Consider the following 20,387-nt stretch of genomic DNA (forward strand, 5'->3'; position numbering starts at 1 on the left):
TGTGTGTGTGCACAAGTGCACAACATATGCTTCTGCCTGCTCACGTTTCCCTACATGCAGGTACCAACTGTGAGCTAAGGTGGATTTTGATTGCTTCTGTACAATTACTGCTCTGCTCATGCTCACTGTCTCCTTGTGATTAGAATTAATTGCTGCTGATTACACTGTGTGGAAAGAGAGAGAAGGCCATGAGCAGTTCCACTTGGGGAGCTAAAGCATTGTGATGCAGAACAAAACTGGCTCCTGACAAGGACCTGAATTAGGAAATTCGTTCTGTTGGACAAAGAGTTGGTATTCTGTGAGGAAAATCAATATGGCCCTACCCAGGCAAAAGAACAAGCTTCCCATGTTCTGGCCAGCAGGAAAGATAAAATGAATTCAGTAGTGTGGGCTTACTGGGGCTGTGTGGGAAAAGCACTTATGCAGTGTTGCAAAGCTCTTCCATATCTGTAAACTCTGGAGCTTGAGGTACAAACACTAAGGTCTTCTGCCATCCAAAATGGGGCAACATATAACAGAAATCCAACTCAACTGACTAAAAGGGAGGAAATCAGATCCTGGACTTTTACATATGAAGGAGTATGGGTTTTAGGCACTATTTGGGGGACTCAAGTTGTAAGAACTTGGTGTCAGGCTTTTCATCCTCAGTGCCTCTGCTGTATTCTAAATGTTGAGCCCATTCTCCTACTAGCTCACCCTTCATAGATACAATATGGCTGCAAGTAACTACTGGCAGATATCCTCCCTTATAAAAGGATATATAAAACTATAATCCCAAAGAAGTAGCATTTTCTCTTTGTAGGTTTATTATCAAGGAATATACATAATCTATATCTATATCTATATCTATCCTTTTATAGGGAAAAGGATCCTTTTATCTTTATAGGTTCTTTATAGGTTTATTATCAAAGAATATGTGTGTGTGTGTGTGTGTGTGTGTGTGTGTGTGTGTGTGTCCTTTTATAGGAAAAAGTCTTATCTGGGGTCATTGTTTTAAAGATTCCAGTCCATAGTTTGATAGACCCATTATTTTGAGGCCTGAGGTGATAGTTAAGGGTAGAAATCATGAGGCAATAATAGGGAATACATCTAAAGCAATTTTGTTTGCCTCACAGCCAGGAAACAAAAATGGCAAAGAGAAGGGCCTGGACTGTGTGTGACTAATGACCTGTGGCTCTCTGGTCAGGCTGCTCCTCTTATAGGTTGTACAACTTCTCAAGAAGCCCAAGGGACCGAGCCTTTATTTAACATGGGTACATTAGAAGACATTCAAGATACAAGCTATAGTGGGGATGATTCCTGCTCTAGGCTCATAACTAAGTGTCATTGACCATCTGCTGTGCCTAATGAATATCTGTGGCAAGCAGACACTGAGAGCACTGTTGGCCAAGACAAAAGTCACTGTATTCTCACCAAGAGTCAGCCACCCCCCCCCATGAATTATAGAAGAATGTGGAGATATGTATGGAAATGGAGAATCACAAGTAGAGACAATGTTAAGAACAGGAAAATGAAGTAGACAAATGCTACTGTGGGCACCCTCTTGCACAGTTAGATCATGGTTCCCTAACCAGCGGGGTACTGTCAAGTCCAGAAAATATCATGATTGTGTTCAGACAGGATTTGAAGTCAGGAGATGTGGTTAGAGACAAAAAAAAAAAATATGGCATATATGATTGACTTTTGAGCATCTGCTTTGGCTAAGCTCCATGCTGGGTGCTTTTGCATTCATTATACCATTCAATCTTCATAAACTCCCATTAATACCAGGTTATTGCTATCTTACACATAGGGAAATTGGGGAGTAGGGGATGAATTGCTTGTCACTTGTCCAAGGCTTATTTATTTATCCATTTACTTTTTGTGTGTTAGGCTGTAGGGAAGCAAGTACTGGGAAAAGGCATGCTCTTTCCTCAAGAAACTGAAGGGAGTCTCATGAGGAAGAGAGATGGACAAGAGCAGTGGAGACATGCATGCATGTGAGCTCATCCTAAGTCTAATGGCTCCCAGGCACAAGTCTCATGCTTCTGCTCTGCACAAACACGTAGAGCATTGCTCTTAGAGCCCGTGGTTCAAGAGGAGCTTGTTAGATTTATAATATACCAATAGCTTACTGATTGCCAAAGGAACACAACAACTGGATCCAGAGTTCACTTGTGTGGTGTGAGAGGGTCATCATCTCCTCAGAACCACTTTCACTTTTGCAGCCAAGAAAGAATCATGTTTCCAGCTTTTTTGATGTAGCTATCAACTCTTTCTCTTCATTTCGGGACCCCTCATTCTGACAGACTAGGAGTACAAGAGAAAGAGTTAGGCCACTTCATCCTTATAATATTGGCCTTCATACCCACTCCTAGACCCTAGAGAACTTTCTTTTCACAATTATATTACCCATTTCCTACCAGGAGGTAAATCCATTTCTGTGAAGTCGAGAGATAACCTCAGTCCAGAAAGGAAAGGACCAACTTTGCTTCCAAATGCCAATCATTAGCAATGATCATTGTTTTCCAAGGCGGATATTTAATTGAATACATAATGTACCAGATACCCTGACACAGGTTCTGTGGTCAGGAAACCTCATGGTCTAGTAGGATAAAAAGGTATTTGAAGTGCATGTGCAAATATGAAGTTATAGCCATTTGAGGAAGGGGCTTCTGAAGGAACATCAAGAGGTACCAGGAGGGTTTAGCCAAGGGGTAAGAAAGGCTTGTTGACAAACTGACAGTGACAGCTGAAGCTGTAAAAGAGTTAGTTGTTATCTGCAGGCACTGATGCAGAGATGCTGGGATAGCCTTCCAGGGCAGAGGGAACTTGAAGTGACAGAAGTAAAGATTTTCTGTTGCCAGAGAATGAAGGAGAGCATGAGGTCTAACCTGGATTGAAACAAGGAGCAGTCTTGTTTCAGATTCTAATATTGCATTTATCCCTGTTAACATTTATCAGAGAGAGAGAGGTGAGACAATCATACAAGCCAGCAGTGTGAGAACAGGTGGAGAGTGATTGAGACCACACAAGCAAGAAAAAGCTAAAGAGAGTGTTCTGTCCTAAATGCTGGACAAACATTTGGAGGATAAGCTTAGCTGCAAATCCATCCTGTGTGAGCAGGACCATTTTTAGCTCTGCTTGATATGAAGCTGGGATGCCACCAAGAGCACTGTGTGCCAAGAAATGCCACTATACCTTGATCTTTCCATGCCACTATCTCCCACCTTTCCTCTACCTACCCTGGTTTCCATCTTCCATAACATTTGTTGGTTTGCTTACTGTCTGTCCAACTCCATGACAGTAAGAATGTTTGATGCAGCTGTTTCAGCAACTAGAAAAATACCTGGTGTATAAAGATCCTCAAATTTCTTTTTCTTCTTTTTCTTTCTTTCTTTTTTTCTTTCCTTCTTTTTTGTTTTTCTTTTCTTTTCTTTCTTTCTTTTTTTTTTTTTTCTCTGCCTCCCGAGTGCTGGGATTGAAGGTGTGTGCCACCAACGCCTGGCAAGATCCTCAGTTACTTCTGACTAAATTGTTTAGTGGAGACTAATCTAGGGATTGGAATGATAGATCAATAAAGTAACTTTCTCCTGCCTCAAGCATAAGGACCCAAGCTTTATCTCTAGAACCTGTGTAAAGACTTCAGGATGTGGTGCCATGTGCTTGTAATCTCAGCATTAAGGAGGCAGAGACAAGCCAATCCCTGGGGCTCACTGACTAGGCAATCTAACATAATTAGAACATACTGGGCATTGAGAGATTCTGTCTCAAAGAGGTGTGTGATGTTTTCGAGGAAGACATCGAAAATTTTCTCTGCCCTACACACAGAGAGACATATAGAAACAGGCACACTCAAAATACATTTTAAAAGATTCATCAGAGACGGGGTGGGGGGATGGAGATGGGGAGGGAGAGTGCTTTTGCTTTCCAGGATCCTTTCAACACCAAGTTCCACCTCTGAGCCTTACTTATTTACTTTCCTCTGCTATGGTAGCTCTTGTCCTGTATTGCAGTTTTATCTGTCTTCTCTAAGGGTTGTTCAAAAGCAGAAACAAACTTGTCTCCAAACCCTCAGAACACACTATGGTAAATTTCACAGAAGATGCTTAATTGATATCAAATAAATAAAAGTGAGTTCACTTTTTAAAGTTAATCAAGAACCATGACATGGTAATAATTTTCTTAATGGTACAGGTCTTGTAGAGCTCCAGATAGGTTGAAATTATAACCCTGCAACTGTTGGCTGAGTGACATCAGATAAGTAACATCTCTGAACCTGCCTTCTACACTCTAACATAGGAGTAACAATCTACCCCATATGAGTAACAAATGAAACTTTCACAATGCCTGGAAAAGATTAATTGGCTACAAATGTTAATTGTATCTTCTTCATTTCAAGTTCAAAACAATAGCTAAAAAGAAAGTAGAGCAAGAAAGGCAGTCCTAAAATAACAGAGCCAGGAGGATTGTAAGAATCTTAATTTTAAGCCCAACATGGAGCCCTCCTAGGGATGGGATCATCTCTAGCTTTTGTGGAGAGAATGCCCCTAAGCTGGGATAACAGGCATTAGGTAACCAATAATCAGCTTTTATTGGCTAAACTGTGAAATAAACCTGCTGTCCCTATTATATAAATGAAGAAACTGAAACCCAGGATGGGAGGGAGGAGTGTCTGTGGTCCATCCAATGTCAGTGCAAGCTGAGACTCAGCACAGAACTTTACTCAGTGTGGCTCAAGCCTAGCTGGGAGTGAAGACACAGCAAAGAAGGGTGGGTTCCTTTTAAAGATCCAGAACTCTATAACCATTCCGTGAACCTGAAATAGTTCTGAGCCCAAAGCTTGGCGTTTCCCCCAGTCCTCAGTTATAGAGTGGCTAGGACCCTGGTGTATCTTGCAGTCACCTTGTTAGAAGCCATCTTTGCTGCACTGCTCTGTGACATCTGCCGCAAATGGAGTTACCAGGCCCTTTGAGGTCTACATTAATTTAGACGTGCTTAGAATAGTTTGCCCATGGTTCCTTCAAAACTACATGTAGCTTGATTTCACTTCCCTGCATTAGATCCCTGCTAATTCCAGCAAAGGCAGAATCTGAGTGATGAAAAGGTCAAACATGCTAAGAGGGACTAGCCAGATGGCTCAGCAGTTAAGAGTACTTGTTCTTCCAGAGGACCTGAGTTCAGTTAGCAGCATGCACACTGAGTAGCCCACAATACCTGTAACTCCAACTCCAGAAGATCCAGGGCGGGCCTTCTTCTGGCTTCCAGGGGCAACTGCACACAACTACACATACCCCAAACACAGAGACATTTAAAAACAATATTTAAAAAGGAACTAGCAGGAAGGAATATTTCCTGGAAGGTTATAACAGACTAGATGGTCTACACCCACAGGTCCAGAGCAGAGGTTCTTGGCCTTTGGAAGGATGTTAAAACTTTAGGATATTATGAGTCCTCTCCCTCAGAAAAGTCAAGTACACACATATCATTTTGTCTGCAATATCAAAGGTGGCAGAGATCCCCTAAATGGCCTTAGGGAGAAACTCCCGACCCAGAGGCTTACAGAGCATCTGAGCTGAAAGCTTTTGAAGAAACCAGTCCTTGTTTTAACTTTCTGTTTGAGAGAACTGTGACAGGCAGAGCGGACTTGATCCACAGGAGGCTGTCAAGTGTCCAGCAAATGAAGCCAAACAGGAGAGAAGGCAGGTTCCCTCCATTCTTCTTGTCCCTCTCTTCCCTGTCCCGCTCCCTTCCCAATATTCTACTGGCAGATATTGACGTTGGTCCTTAGTCTTGATTTAACTAGTATCAGGTGAAGTTTCTGAAAATGCGAGCAAGACAAGCAGGGCCTGAGCATCCTTTAGAGCAACAGGGAGCTCCCCAACCCCTCGGACTGAGCTGGCAGCCCAGCCCCAACCATCCCTGAACTGGGGCCCAGCGAGGCAGCAAAGTAGGGAGCCAAATTTAAATTTGCAGTCAATTCTCTAGTTAACTGGGGAAAAGGAAACCCTGGTAGGAAGAGCCTTGCTGGAGTGGAAGCAGAGGCAAGGCACAATGTCAGCAGAGGAGGGAGAAGATGATAGGAGTGAGAAATGGGTCTCAAGTAGACAGATGAATGGCAAAGACTAGGAGCCTACAGCTAGTAGAGAAGGGGCGGGCACCACAGACAGTGAGCTGTGCTGGAGAGGAGGAGGCCCCTCTGCAAAGCCAAAGTGACAATGGATGAGCTAAAGCAGCATGTGGCAGTCCATTCAGGGGCCTGTAGTTCCAGTTAGAGAAGCTAAGGCTCTGCACAGTGAAGCTGTTGCTCACCTCTTCCTTGTGTGTCCACAAGATACTCTGCATCCTCTAGCCCAGTGATCACCTAGGAGTTATGTTATCCCCACCCCACAACCTCACTCCCACCCTCCACCTCCCCAGTCCACCAGAGAATCCTGGGTAATGCTTAAGGACAGCTTTGGTTTTCACTATGGGGGAGCATTGCTGACATCTAGTGGGAGAAGCCAGGGATGCTGCCAAACACCCTACCTCCCATGCTGTGCTCAGGACAGTCCTGCAACACAAGCACCCTGCTTCAAGTGTCAATCATGCCTGCTTTATTCAATCCATGTATACATAGTCTGTTGTATGTAAATAGTCTAGCAGGTAGGAAGTAACTGGTAGATGCCAGCTAAATGAATCCTAATGATCGATTCCAACCTGCCTGATGCCTTGTGAAGCCTGCAAAGTCACTCTACCTAGAAGAAAGCATTGTCACCCCTGAGCTCCGCTACACAGCTATTCTAGTCCTGGCAGCCTCTAACCCGACTTCTCCTCTGAGTTCCCTAATAGAATGGTAGGTACCACCTTCTATCGCGGTAAATAAGGATCAGGATAAACAAATAGGCCGAATAGATGTTTATTCAGGGAGAAATAACTTACAACCTAGACAGATGAACACCAGGAAATTCAACCCGATCCTCTCCTGTCCGAGTCACGCCAGAAAGAGAGTGCCTTACTTGGCCCCCTCAGACCTCTTTCCACAGGTCACTTCCGCCCATGGCTCCACCCCCCAATGGGTGTGGTCAGTACTACAGAAGGACTATCTCACTACAACCTTCAACCCTATTAAGGCAGTTCTCGTGTGCTTAGTCAGAAAGGACATCAAAAATCACTGGACAGAACAGAGAGGGTGGGGGATTAGAACACAGTCATCTGGTTCAGCCTGAAGCCAGTTTTACTGTAGAGGAAACCAAGGCACACGGGATGGGAACAACTTTAGTGGTCTTATCCTGGATTCCCAGAGAGAAGAATTTTTAAAAGGATTTCTTCAGCTCTCCTTCCCCATCTCTGGCCTTTTCTTTCTTCCCTTTACCCTGGTGTTTGGTGTTTCACTCTTTCTCGGTGCATCTGTTATTAATTCAACCATGTGCTCATTATCTCTAGAGACAAATTTGAACTTGACAAAGCTCTGTTCTTGAAGAGCTCACACTTTGTTGGACATGACCGATTCATAGACTGTAGTGAAAATTTCAAAAGCTGCTGCGTGCCACAATTGTATATTACCCAAGGTAATATCCTGAGGTGTGGCAGCTCTGTCCATTTAACAGATGGAAAAACCAAAGCTCTGAGAAGTAGCTTGTCCCCAGTCACTCAGCTAAATGCTCAGCAGAGAAAGGATTGAAGGCCATGCTTCCAAATAGAAGCTCAAAAATGTTGTCAGGAGACAGGCCGTGGGATTCAGATTGGAGAATGTGACTCTCACCGTGTAGGTGTCAGGGAATCAGTAAAGGATGAAGATCAACGAGTCACAAGATTAGCCTTTATGGGGACATCATTCTCATCAATGCTGGGTGAAACCAAAAGGCCCAGAGAGCACCCAGAAGGCTCAGGCATGGGGACAAATGAAAGTTTCTCTTGACACTTCCCAGTCTTCCTTCTTGACTCTTATTAAACAGATGAACTCAGAGAGAAGAGGCAGGCTGAATAATGGCCTCCAAAGTCATCTAGATCCTAATTCCTGGGACCCATAAGTGTTCCCTTTCCCACAGAAACTGTCTTTACAGACGTTCTTAGGGGTCTGCTTGTGTAGTGTTGTATTTACTTCCTAATGGGCTTTGTGTACTTTTTCAATGGCTTTTCTAGCTGTGCTTTGTCAGTTTGAGTGTGTGTGTGTGTGTGTGTGTGTGTGTGTGTGTGTGTTATGCCGGGGCCGAAGGTAGTTGCTTTCTCTATAAGCCCATGTGTTGCAGGCAGCACATGTATCATCTGGGGGTTAGTTCGCCAGTTTGTCAGCAGTTTGTGTATGCAAGGCCTTGGAAATGACCAGTGCTAAGGTTCTTCAAAATTTCATATCCACATGCTATTTCTCTTTGCTGTGGCTTTGGAGTAAGATACAGCTTCTCTCAACCAGGCTAAGCCCCAGCTTAGTGGCAAAGAATCCATCCAACCCAGGGCATTCCAGATACAGTTCTGGGATCCAGCACTGAAAGCAGAAAAACAACACTAACAGCAACACTAAATAAAGAAAGAAGGAAGGAAGGAAGAAAAAAGGGAGGGAAGAGGGAGAAAGGGGGGGTAAGAAGGAAGAAAGGAAAGAAGAAAGGAAGGAAGGAAGAAAGGAAGAAAGAAAGATTAAACTAAAATCCAATTTACAACAACACTACAGGCAAAGTGGTACAACTTTCATCCCAGCATGTAGAAGGCAGAGGCTGTGATACAGAGGCCAGCTTGCTCTACATCTTGAATTCAACATTAGTCAGGGGTATATAATGAAACTGTTTCAAAAAATATTATCTCTAGTATAAGATTCTCAGCCCTTGCACCAACCCTGGGTTAGGCCTGCAAATTGCTTTGCACTTCTCTCTGAAGCCTCTCTGCTTCTCCATGATGTTTATTTGTCCAGATGCCTTGTTCTCTGTTCCTTTCTGTCCTTGGAGGACAGTTTCTCCTTGGTTGGCTGGACTCCTCTTACCAGTGGAGTTGCATGAAGGATACTTTCACACTGCATTCTTACCCTTATTAAGAGCCTCTGGATGGTCACATCCTATCTTAATAAGCGAGCCCTACATGGTATCACATGGATTCATCTTGGACAGAGACAGAAGGACATTTGATATGTCTGAGCCAAGGGAGAGCCCATGGACCAATAAGACAGAGCCTCCAGTTATGTAGCCACAAACTATGGAATGCCAACAGCCAGCAGAAATGAAGAGTTTCTTCCCTGAAGCCCTGGCAACATTTTCTTTTCGGATTAGAGAAACTTTGGACTCCGGCTCTCAGAGCTGAGAGGAAACCCATGTCTGGTTTATAATCACTTGTTACAATGGCAAATAGCAACTAATATGGAGTCTCAGACTTATCCTGAATTCTATTTATTTTTATTTATTTGTTTATTTATTTATTTGGATGATGCTATGCAGAGCCCCTTCCCCTGGTCACAGGTAGACTGCCTCCTGGTGAGGTGAGCCTCAGGATGGGGTGTGTGGACACCAGCCCTTCCCAGTGAGCTGACGTCCTCTCAGTAAACCATTCCCTCCTGTCTGTTCACTGCCCCTCGCCCTTCTCTTTTTCTCACACTGCATCCCCACCTCCCCCTCCGACCTGACCCTTCCCGCTTTTCCTTCTTGTCCTAGCATCTGCTTCCTTCCTCCGTCCCTCCTTCCTCTCTATTATCTGTTTATATGGCTTTCCAATTATATTTATTCTCTCTCTTCCTGTCACTTGCTTCTTTTTTTTTTCCATATCTCTGCCCCTGACTGCATTTTCCTTCAGTTTTCAAGTTCAACTCTATCGCTGCTTCCCTATTATCTCTCTCTCTCTCTCCTTATCTTCCAGCTTCATCCTGATGAGCTTCTCTAAGTAGCTCCCTTTCTGTTTGCATCTTTCTCTTTTGTTTGCCCTTCCACCCACCTCCACTCCCCACCTCCCTCCTTTCCTCCCCCCACCTTTGTATTTCTCAGGCCTCCTACTCTCAGGGCTGTCTGGGAGAATGCCTCGCAATTACAAAGGCCTCTATGATTATACCTGCAGCCTGTACCCTCCTCACTCCCGGACAGGATTCATCTGGTTAGTCATGCTGCTGTCTGACCTTGTAGGAGGACTGGCAAGGGAAGCTGAGACAAAAGATGTTTCTTCGCCACATTGTCCTTCAGGCTTTACCTAGAGGCCCCTAGATAGCTGCCTCTTAATATTGTAACAGTGCTGTCAGCCTTACCAAAGAGAAATGGCTTGTCTTTGGTGTACCCCTCAGCAGAATTAACCCTTCTGTTCTATGATGATCACCCACAGCAGGCAGGGACAGCAGTGTGAGCAGAGGAATGCTTTCCAGATAGAGAACATGCAGGTATTAAGCTTTCTGATTTGGAGACATCATGATGGCAAGGAGAGACTGTCGTGAAGTCTGATACTGGTAGGACAGTGTCTGATGTACAGTCGCATTTAGCAAACATGAAAATGAAAGAGTAAGTGAATGTCCTTCAGTCCTCCTTGGGACCAATACTTGATGTGCCTCATGGGAAAGTGACTTGTGATGTCTCATCAGCAAAATGAGGGTAGAGAGCAGAGATGCTTGTAGCACACACCAAGGGGGAGAGGACGTGAGAGTGGCAAGGACCTTAGCACTCTGCAGTGCAGGCCAGAGCTGGCCAGGTGAACCTGTTAGTGGTTTCGATGGAGCCAGAGTGAGTGAACAGAAGGCAGCAGAGCTGTTAGCCAGCGCAGATCTGGAGGGAGGTTTGTGAGATTTGAGCTGTGAGAGTTGGAGTTGCCATGTACCAGTATGTGGAGTACATGGAGGCACTCATTCCCCAGGTTCGCTTTTATCCCGTTGTGATCAGCTGGATTTTACAAGCCCTGCTTTTGATGAGGAGGCTCATCCTCAGCTTGGCCAGCCCCTCAGTCTCCTCCAAGTGCACTGCAAGCCCACCTTTTCTGTTTTTGTCCTCTGTGACCACACTGCTAGAGCTGTGGTTGCTTCCTGCCTTGTACTGTCTGTCCCCTGCTCTTTATCTCAGTGCTTATTGCCTTCTGGTGGTATTTGTTGACTTTGGTCTCTTGTAGCTGGAATGTAAGCGCTGCAAAGACAGGGGTGCTTGTCAGTTTTCTCTCAGTCTCGGTGGTTCCTCGATAATGTTTGTGGGATGGAAGGATGGGCTTCTAAGCGTATCTCGTTACTTTTACTCACAGAGAAGTTAGGCACAGAGGAGGGAAATGAGCCATGACACCACCCTGCCAGCTCTTAATCCTCACACATGTGCTCATACAGTGCTCCAGCTCTGAGGCCTGAGACAGGAGAACAGAGGGTCCCTTAGTCACTGTCTCCTAGAGCCCTTGAGAACCCTGTGATCCCCATTACCTCTGCATCATCCAGATCCCCACATCCACTCCCTGGACCATAATTACTCTCCTGTTTCCACACTTGCTTCAGGTGTTTAACATAGCAGTGATCCCTTAAAGGTGTATATCCAGCTGTGTCCTTTGCCTGCTTCAGACTGTTCAGGAGTCTCTCAGTTTCTTAGGAGGAGCAGATACTCTACAATGGCCTACAGCACGGCCTTCTGGGATCTCCCCCTTGTATGCCAGCCACTCTTTCCTAGTCACTTTTAGTTTCTCTCTTTCTTCAGAGGATCTTCTCCTGTACTCTCCTCGATTCATAAGTGATGCTGTGCCTGTCTGCACTGTTGGTTTATATGACCCCTTCTCAGAGAGGGCTGTTCACATCTCCATTATCCTCAGGTTTTGACTACATTTTCTCATAGCACTAATAGAATCATGCTTTGCCATGTTTGTGTCCCATGTAATACATCTTTAGTGCTAAGCTTAAGAACTATTGTTTTTGTTTGATTTTTAGTCATTATACCCTGAACCTTCCAAAAAGTCTGAACATAGTAGGTAATCAGTGAATATATGTTAATGAAAGAATGATAGACACAATCGCTAATATTCACTGGTTTTTATTGCCTGTAGAATGGAGGTTGTTTTTTTTTTTTTTAAGATTTATTTATTTTTATTTTGTATATATGGGTGTTAACTAGCATGTGTGTCTGTGCACCGTGTCTCTGCAGTGCCCACAGAGGCCAGAAGAGGGCATCATATCACTTGGGACTGGAATTGTAGATAGTTGTGAGCCACTGTATGGGTGCTAGGATTCTGACCAGGTCCTCTGGGAGAGCAGCCAGCACTCTTAGCAACACAGCCATCTCTCCAGCACTCAGAATAGAAGTTTAAGTCCCTTAATTTTTTTAGTTAAAGCCTTGGTGAGCCTGGCCCCTGCCGCACCACAGCCTTACCTCCCACCCTACACTTCAGTTAGGAGAGATTTTCATCTTCCCTATTGTTTTTCATGTCACATCATGGTTCCTGGCCACACTTGTGCCTCTGCTGACACATGCCTCCCCCCACTTGCCTTTCTTTTTTGTAAGTAGGAAAGGTTGAACACTGGGCCTTGCTAGGCAAATGATCTGTTATTGGGCTGAGTTTTCAGCCCCCTTTCTCCCCTTTCAAGGTTGTTTCTGTCCTTCGAATTTTAGTTAGACATCTGCCTCCATGAAACCTCTCACAATTTCTCCATTTGAGATTCGGTCTCCCTTTACATGGTGAGAGAATCTTGTGCTTGCATTTTTTTTTTTTTTTTTAAATCACATTCTAGAGAAGAGACAGCACACAACACATGTTGAGAAGATCCTGGGGGTTTGGTTCTGCCTCTATCACTTTCAAAGAATGAGAGTCAGGGTTAATAACATAAACCCTGATTACTATTTTCTTGTCTGTGTATAGACTCATACTCTGGTCTTCTTGAGCTGTAGTTAACAGTACCTGCATTGCACAGGGCATACTCTAGTAGCTGCTTTTATCAAGGCAACAGTGTAACCACTTGCTTGGTGATACAGTTAACTGGGGTAAGCTGTTTTCTTCCTTTCAACTTGAAGGTGGAGTTTTCTAATTGATCTTCAACTAACCCCAGGGAAGACCCCAACAATGGATGGGAGGGATGGAGAGAGGGAGTGTGGGAAGGAGGGAGGGAGGAAGAAAGGGAGAGAGGAAGGAAGGGAGGGAGGCAGGGAGGGAGGGAGGCACAGAATACATCTAACCCTCATTACCTGTTTTTAGGAGGTTACTCTCTGCCAAGAATGATCTTGGTAGAAGTCTAAATTTCCAGCCACCCCAGCTGAATCCATCCTCCATCCTCAGCACTTCAGGCTCCCTCACACCTGCCCTGCTGGCTGACCATTTCCTGCTCTCTGTGAGAAACAGACCAATGGCTTGAACTTAAGGATGGAAAAATTTTCAGTATACAGACTATCCCAAGATTTTTGTGGATAATGAATGACTGAGAGCTTTCACCCCAGTTTTTCCTCTCTTAATACTGCAATATATTAAAAATGGTCCAGCGAAGAAAATTATTGCTTCTCTTTACCTGGATCTTAAATCTTTCTGCTAAGACATCTTATTTTAATTGAAAATGTTCAATCAATCTCTATTCTCCTTCACCTTTGCCCTGCTCCTTCACTCAATCAGGGCCAGTGTAGGAAATAATCTGGAGTGAATAAGGCTTTGTGGATAGAGGAGGAAGGGAAAGAGGTCTGTCCTAGACAAGACCTACCTTCAGAATTGCCTATTCAACAGAGCCCACCCAAAGTGATTAGCTCCAGTTTTGAAGAACAACCCAATTCCTTTGTAGGTCTTCAAGGGGTGCCTCAATTCTGGCTCTCAATATAAGCACTAAGGGAGGGATGAGGCTTCTCTCTCCCTCATTCATTCTTCCATTCATTCATTCCCCATTCAGTCACCCCTGTGCTACTCATCAACTACATCTAGCCACATCCTGCAGCCCAGCAAATCTGTGAAGCAGGTGTTTCACAAAGACGTGAAGGTTCAGGGAGGTAGGGTGGCTTGTGCAAGGTCACTCAGTGTCTGGTTCTCTGTTTCTGGGTCAGACACTCTCGCCCTAAAAATCTGTGACTTCAAACAATGCTATCCTTTCGTGTTCTCTGTGGGTCGGACATTTGGATGAGTCTCAGTGGGAGGGTCTTAGGAAGAATCTGATTGAGTTGTAGGTAAAAAGTGGCTGAGGCTGGAATGACAGAGGGCTGTAGAAGTGGGAGCTGACCAAGAGTCATTCCTCTGTTGCTTTGTACTGTCGCGGGTGGTCCGTCTGCTTTTCTGTGAGCTTGGGACCCTAGCTTGAATACTTCAAAGCACAAGGTTCAGTTGTTTTGCTTTATCTGACCTTGCCACACAAGTCTCACGATGTCCCTTCTCTTTGTGCCATTCTTTTGGTTAGAAGCCAGTTAAAAGCCTGTGAAAAGTCAAGGAGAAAGAACACAAAGACCATACTTTTCAGTGGAAGGAATATCAAGGTCAGATGAGAAGAGCATGTGAGGCCAGAGACAGTGCTGCAGACATCTTTGGAAATTAAAATCTGCTATCCATAGCATGTGGCGGAACCAGGATTTGGGCTAGACACATTTGCTTCCAAAAATGTCTGTTGAAGCTTACCAGCTCAGTCCACAGGGACCTCTCATTTCTCCCATGCCCTGCAGCTATTCCTTTCAACACACAAATCCACAATTTGGTCTCTGGGAGCCAACTAGAGGCTGTCTGGGTTCAAGCAGCCACCTTGTCTCTGCAGGACCCAGCTGCGAGACAGCCTCTGGGGGCAGCTAGTCAGAAAGACCATGCTCAGTGCCAGCTTGTGGACATTTTAGAGAAGGGGACAGAGAAGGTCAGACACATCCAGAGAAGGAAAGCAGGTAGCAGCCCCAGAGCACAGCAAGCCTGCAGTGCAGTTCGCTGTCATAAACATGGGGCCTGCTGTTTCTCCTCCTTGTACCACATTCTGACCTGGGATGACTCAGGCTTTGACAGAAAAGGTGCCTTCAAGTTGAGAAACAGCCCAGGGCAGTGGAAACTCATAGTCTGGAATCAGACTTGCCTGGATTTGACTTCTGATTCTGCCATTATCAGCTATGTAGCATTGGATAATCTCCTTTGCCTATCACAGCCCAAGAAAGATAAAGAAAATATTGTTTAGAAGCATGCATGGATGGAAAGCCATTTCTGCACTCTTGCTTGTGGCCTTCTGAAGCCCTCTTCAGCTGTCCTGTCTTTATAGTCCAGCTAGGAGCAGTCCTTCTTCAGAGATTCCCTTGGACTAGCAGCCACAGGGTGCTGCCTCTGTGCATGTCACCCTGCATGCCTCAGCCCCATGTATTCCTGGGCCAGGGCTGGGAATCCTATCCCCTGGAAGAGCTGGGCCAGATGGTTTATTAGGTAAGAGAAAGATAGATACAAATGTGAAATGGTGTAGGTCCCAGAGAGGCAAGGCCTGGGTTTAACCCAACCCCAGCATTTATAAGGCATCTATCTAGCCTCAGGGGAAGTCACTTACTCTGTTTGAGCAATAGGAACAATAATAGACTTCTCTCAAGGGAGTGTTATGAGATTGCCCAGCATATACTAAACACTGCTTAGCTATTGGGTGTCATTATTCATGTTTTTGTTGGTTTGTTTGTGCTAGTGCCTATAAGTACATAGGTATTTAGATAATTAAGTCTAGCAAAGATGGCCTCTTGCCCATGGATTGTATAGGCTAGAGGGATTATTGAAAAGAAGGACTGGTTGAAATGCAACATTTCTGAGTAGTCTGACTGGCAAAGGACTATACAAAGATACCATAGAAAACCTTGGAGGGCCTTATGCCAGCAAAGGCACCAAGGAAGATAGACCCATTAAAGTGATAACTGGATGGAGGCCTGGAGGCTGAAGTGAATCTGGTTCTATAAGGCACACTTGGCATGGTGGTGGAATGGGATACATGGTGAATAAAGGCCTACAAGTTACAGAATCAGAAGAATAGGAACTGCAGAAGGGTAGAAGGTGGAAGGTAGCAAGAGGGGAGCTGAGAACATTACCAAAGGCCAAGTTATGAACAGCAGCTGGAAGACACTGAAGAGTTTTAGTCACTGGGTAACAATTTTGTGTCTGTGACAGAGAATACAGCTCCTGACTTCATTATTGAAAACATCCTATAGAGGGTTATTCTGGAACAGGAGGCCCAGAGAACAGGATGGCAATTGTCCAGGGGAAAGGAGATGCTGACCTATTTTGGGGGATGGAAAGAGGTAGACAAAATCAAGAGATGAGAAGTCTCTTGGGGAAGGTTGACAGCTTGGGTGTTTGTAGCTAATGGGGTGGGTGGGGGAACCATTGTGAGTGAACACTATTGCCACCCCATGAGAAGTGGCACACACTCCACACTCTGAATGAGGTTAGTTCTAAAACCACGGTGGTGGTAGGAGGGCAAGGTCAACACTCTCAGCCCTGGGACAACAGCAAGGAAGATCCTGGAAAATCTAATAAAGAGATAGTGGCTGATTGGAGAACCCTTGATGTATATTAGCTAAGAGAGAGTTAGGGAGGTCCTGCAGGCAAAGGAAATAGCTGAGAACCCCAGAGATGTGGGTACAGTGCATAAGGCAGATACGCAAATGTTTATTAATTGATCTCAGGGTGTTAATACCAGTAAAGAACTGGAGCTTTCTCCTTCCCTGGGGGAATTTATGATTTGATAAATAGGCTATAAATCTATTCCCTGGGGACTTATTATTTGTCAAATAGCAAGGGGGAAATGGGATTCTATTTAGAGGCAGAGGGTTTTCCTGAGATTACTCTCAAGAGAGACGAGTGGTCCTTGAGGGTCAGGCAAACCCTGCTCTGTATGCAGCAAAAGGGCTCTTGTCCTTGATTGTTGCTCATCAGGGTACATACTGGACTATTTGAGGCCCTGCTGAAAAATCCCAGTATTCCTAAAAATTAGGTACACAGATCTTTGAAGTATGGTTACTTAGACCCCCCCAATGCTCACTCCCTTCCTTTACTTCTGTTGTTCTGTGCATCTTGGTTCCTTGTCTGTGAAATGAGCATCATAATTACCACTGAAGGTTTTGTAAGAACCAAGGAGCTAATGCCTGCCAGAGTAGGGTGGGGGAGGACGACACCATCTTCATCCTTGCTTCATTTGCACTTTTGTTTTTTATAACCAGGCCTCCTTTCACCCTGCTCGACCTCTTCTCAGAGATGTTTCTTAACACACACTTGCAGATATGAAGCTGGGGAGGAATGTGGCGAGAACATTTCTAGATTATTACCGGCTGAATCCCTTGGTTGAGAGGATGACAGTCCCCATACCAAGGCTTCGGTAAGTGGTAGAGCCAAGCAATCAGGCTCTGGTCCTGCTTCCCTGGGTCTGTGTTCAGGGAAGCCTCTCTTAGCTTTCTGATGCCCCCAAGTTTCCTACCTGTGCCAAGGGAAGGGCAACCCCAGCTCTGTCACAAGGACCAGTATGGGTCCAGAAGGTAAGTTTCCTAAGCACAGGCATTCATGAAGCTTCATTTCCTCCAGTTTCTGGGATGTCAGCCCAGACTGTCAACCAGCCTCCCATAGTCCAGGACAAGCAAGTACCTTGACTCACCAGGTTGATAGGGCTGAATGATGGCTCAGTGTCCACTCTCTACAATATCGTAAACTGCATCTCTGAGCTCTAATCCACAGTCTGCACCACAGTACAATCATGCATGGTGGATCATCTCATTCTAGACCCATCATAGGAATCTCCAGGGATGGGACATTGCCAGGGAGCCAAGATCAGCCACTGATCTAAGGTAGCCTGCAGTTTATATATTCTATACCACATGATCACTTATCTTTTAAGGTGCCTAAATGAACTCCAATTCAGTCTCCCAGCCTGTAAAGCAGGCACTGTTATACATATCTTTCAGGTTATTGTGGGCTTTACAGCCAAACACTAGTGCCAGGTATATGAGTAACCCATCAGTCTATGATAGTCCCCTTCCCTTAACACTTGAAGGTTTGGGCTACAGAGGACACACCCCTGAGAAGTCCCATCTCGCTCTTCTGATGGGCTCACTTGTAGATCCAAGGAGGAGAGAAGACTGGGATGGGAGCATTCATCTTGTCTGAGGACTGAACAGCAGCTGTAAGTGTTAGGAGATCCAGTGTGTTGATAGTAGAGCACTCACTGAACATCTGTGCAATGGCATCTGGAATGTGCTAGCACTGCCCTACCTCTGCACCTCATCTCCTGTTCCCCTAGTGGTCCAGGCTCCTGGAATGATGTGCCAGTGTCCAACTCTCTACTCCTGCCAGACCATTCTTTCCACTGATGTTCGCTATGTTCTTTGGTGCCTCCGGAGCTTAGCACAATGAATCTTCCTCCATCATCTATTATTAATAATAAAAAATATAAGTCATCATTACATATTGAATGAAGTACTTTGTGTATATAATCTTATTTAGTCCATACATGTCTTGTCTTGCACTTTAAGAAAAGGAGACCCAGAAAGAAGCAGAAGATTGCCCACAGTCACAGGGCCTACAGCACAGATAGGGTTCCATATTCCAAAGTCATCTGAACTCTACTGTAACAGAGCTTCATCAGAGGACTATCTTAGGCTTTCATGAGTGATGAGATTTTAGGCAAGTTTCTTGACCTTTTTAAACCTTCCTACACCTGCCTATTAAACAGAAATAATAACAACAACTTAACATGGTTAGGTACAAGCTTAGAACAATGCCCAGCACACAGTAGATGCCTGCCCCCCAATGTTTTCAGAGTTTCTGATGTCTGCACGCTTATGATAGTCTCTGACAAGTCCCATGATTTGCCTGGTTGGGCCGGCTCAGGCTCCACAATTCAGTGAATTGTACCTCCCTAGGGCCTGATTCACACAGTCTTCTTGGCTGTGTGCTCCAATGACTCCCTGTCTCAAATTGGGAACAGTTCATCTGGGGACTTTATGTCCACCATTCTGGAGTATTAAAAACCCCTACAGGAAGGAGGTTTCTTCTCTATCCCCTTGCAGCACCAGCCTGTCCCACACATACTTGCATGGATACACGCACACACATCCCATCGCTCATATACCTATGGAAGACAGCACACTGCACAGGCTCTGGTGGGAAGGAGGGATGGGATGAATTGAGGATTAAGGATTGACCCTGCCTTTGAAGAGCTCACCTCCAGAGGAAAGTGCTCAGTTCATTCTTAGAAGTCACTCTTGATTGGCTAAAGTTCTTAAACATTTAAAGCTTTGTAAAACTCAGAAGAATTCTTAGCATCTCATTTACAAGTTAATTTAGGGATTATCTCTTTTGGGTCCTCTGTCAGCCTGCATAAAAATTGTCTTTATCCTTCACAGTTATTTTTTTCCTTATATTGTCATGGTCACAGATCAGTGAAGTAGTCCTAACAGTTTGGGGGGACATCAGCGAGCATGGCAAGAGAGGACCTTAAGATCTAAGGAGCAGAAGGGGTGTCAAGGTCCAGAGTTGGAATTAGGATTGGAACCCAAGGCCTGCCCCCTCTGTGGGGTACTCAGCCTGTCAGGAGAGGTTCTTCCAGATTGGAAGGAGGGCTTAAAACTGAGCCAGGATGATGCAGGCAAGTTTTTCTCCATGAGCCTCTGCTTTCAACTGTTCACAGCATCCCGACCCTGAGCTTTGAGGTCCTCTTCAGCAAAGATTTCTTTCCTCATTAGGCCACAGACTTGACCAGTTGAGAAAAATACACCTACTTTTAAATTAGGCAAACCAAATTAGCTCCCTATCTATTCTATAACCCTCCTTCTGGGCCTGGGTGAGCCCCTGTGAGCTGCACTCAATACCAGATTGGTAAGTAACCCTTTAAGAATGAATTCCCTGGACTATAGGCTCCTATTTGAATTTGAATGCTTCCCCCTTTTGTACTGTTTTCCAGCCAAGCATCAAATAGCTTAAGTGAAAGAGCAGTTCTGGTTGTAAAGGAAAATTACATGTTTTGACTCAAAATTAATCTTTGTTTTCTCCCATCTCCATGGATAATTGCCATATGTCACTTTCCACCCACATGCGGGTAGAAGCCTGTTGGCATTCTGGGGTGCCAGGCCGCCCCTCTGGAAGAAGTCCTGGGGAGAGGCAGCAATGTGGGCATGGGAGCTCAGGCTGAGACCCTACATTTATTTTTAACTGTGGTGTCACAGTCATAGAGCTAAAACCAAAAGAGATAAAATCAGACAGGGAAAAATGAATGGACCAAGAATACTTCAGTAGGTGGGTAGAACATACACCTGGAGGTAAGATGGCCTTGACCAGGTAGACTAAGGCTCTGCTACAGGCCAGGAGCACTGGCTGCTGCATAGTGACATCATATGATATATATATATATATATATATATATATATATGGAGAACATCCTGTGCTGGGCCTATGATGAGTCCTAGAGTAGCATAGATAGCACCAGTCCATTGGGAACTCCAGTTGATAACATGCAAAATATAACAACACTTAACAGTGTACAGTAAACATACATGACTACATCATATATGTCCTCACAAATCTTCATGGCTCCCTGTTACCTTCATAGGAACATT

At 44.8% G+C, this 20,387-nt stretch overlaps 1 protein-coding gene across 1 annotated transcript in view; it reads left to right on the top strand.

Annotated features, from left to right (window-relative positions):
• The window catches only part of Agbl4 (AGBL carboxypeptidase 4), a 1,068,750-nt gene that overhangs the window by 1,045,251 nt on the left and 3,112 nt on the right, over positions 1 to 20,387 (top strand). The window contains exon 12 of the mRNA XM_051188468.1: positions 17,062 to 17,158. Within this exon, the coding sequence (XP_051044425.1) occupies positions 17,062 to 17,158 (97 nt within the window). The remainder of the gene's footprint in view (positions 1 to 17,061; positions 17,159 to 20,387) is intronic.

The sequence above is a fragment of the Phodopus roborovskii genome, unplaced genomic scaffold (assembly GCF_943737965.1).
Source record: "Phodopus roborovskii unplaced genomic scaffold, PHOROB, whole genome shotgun sequence".
Taxonomy (NCBI): Eukaryota; Metazoa; Chordata; class Mammalia; order Rodentia; family Cricetidae; genus Phodopus; species Phodopus roborovskii.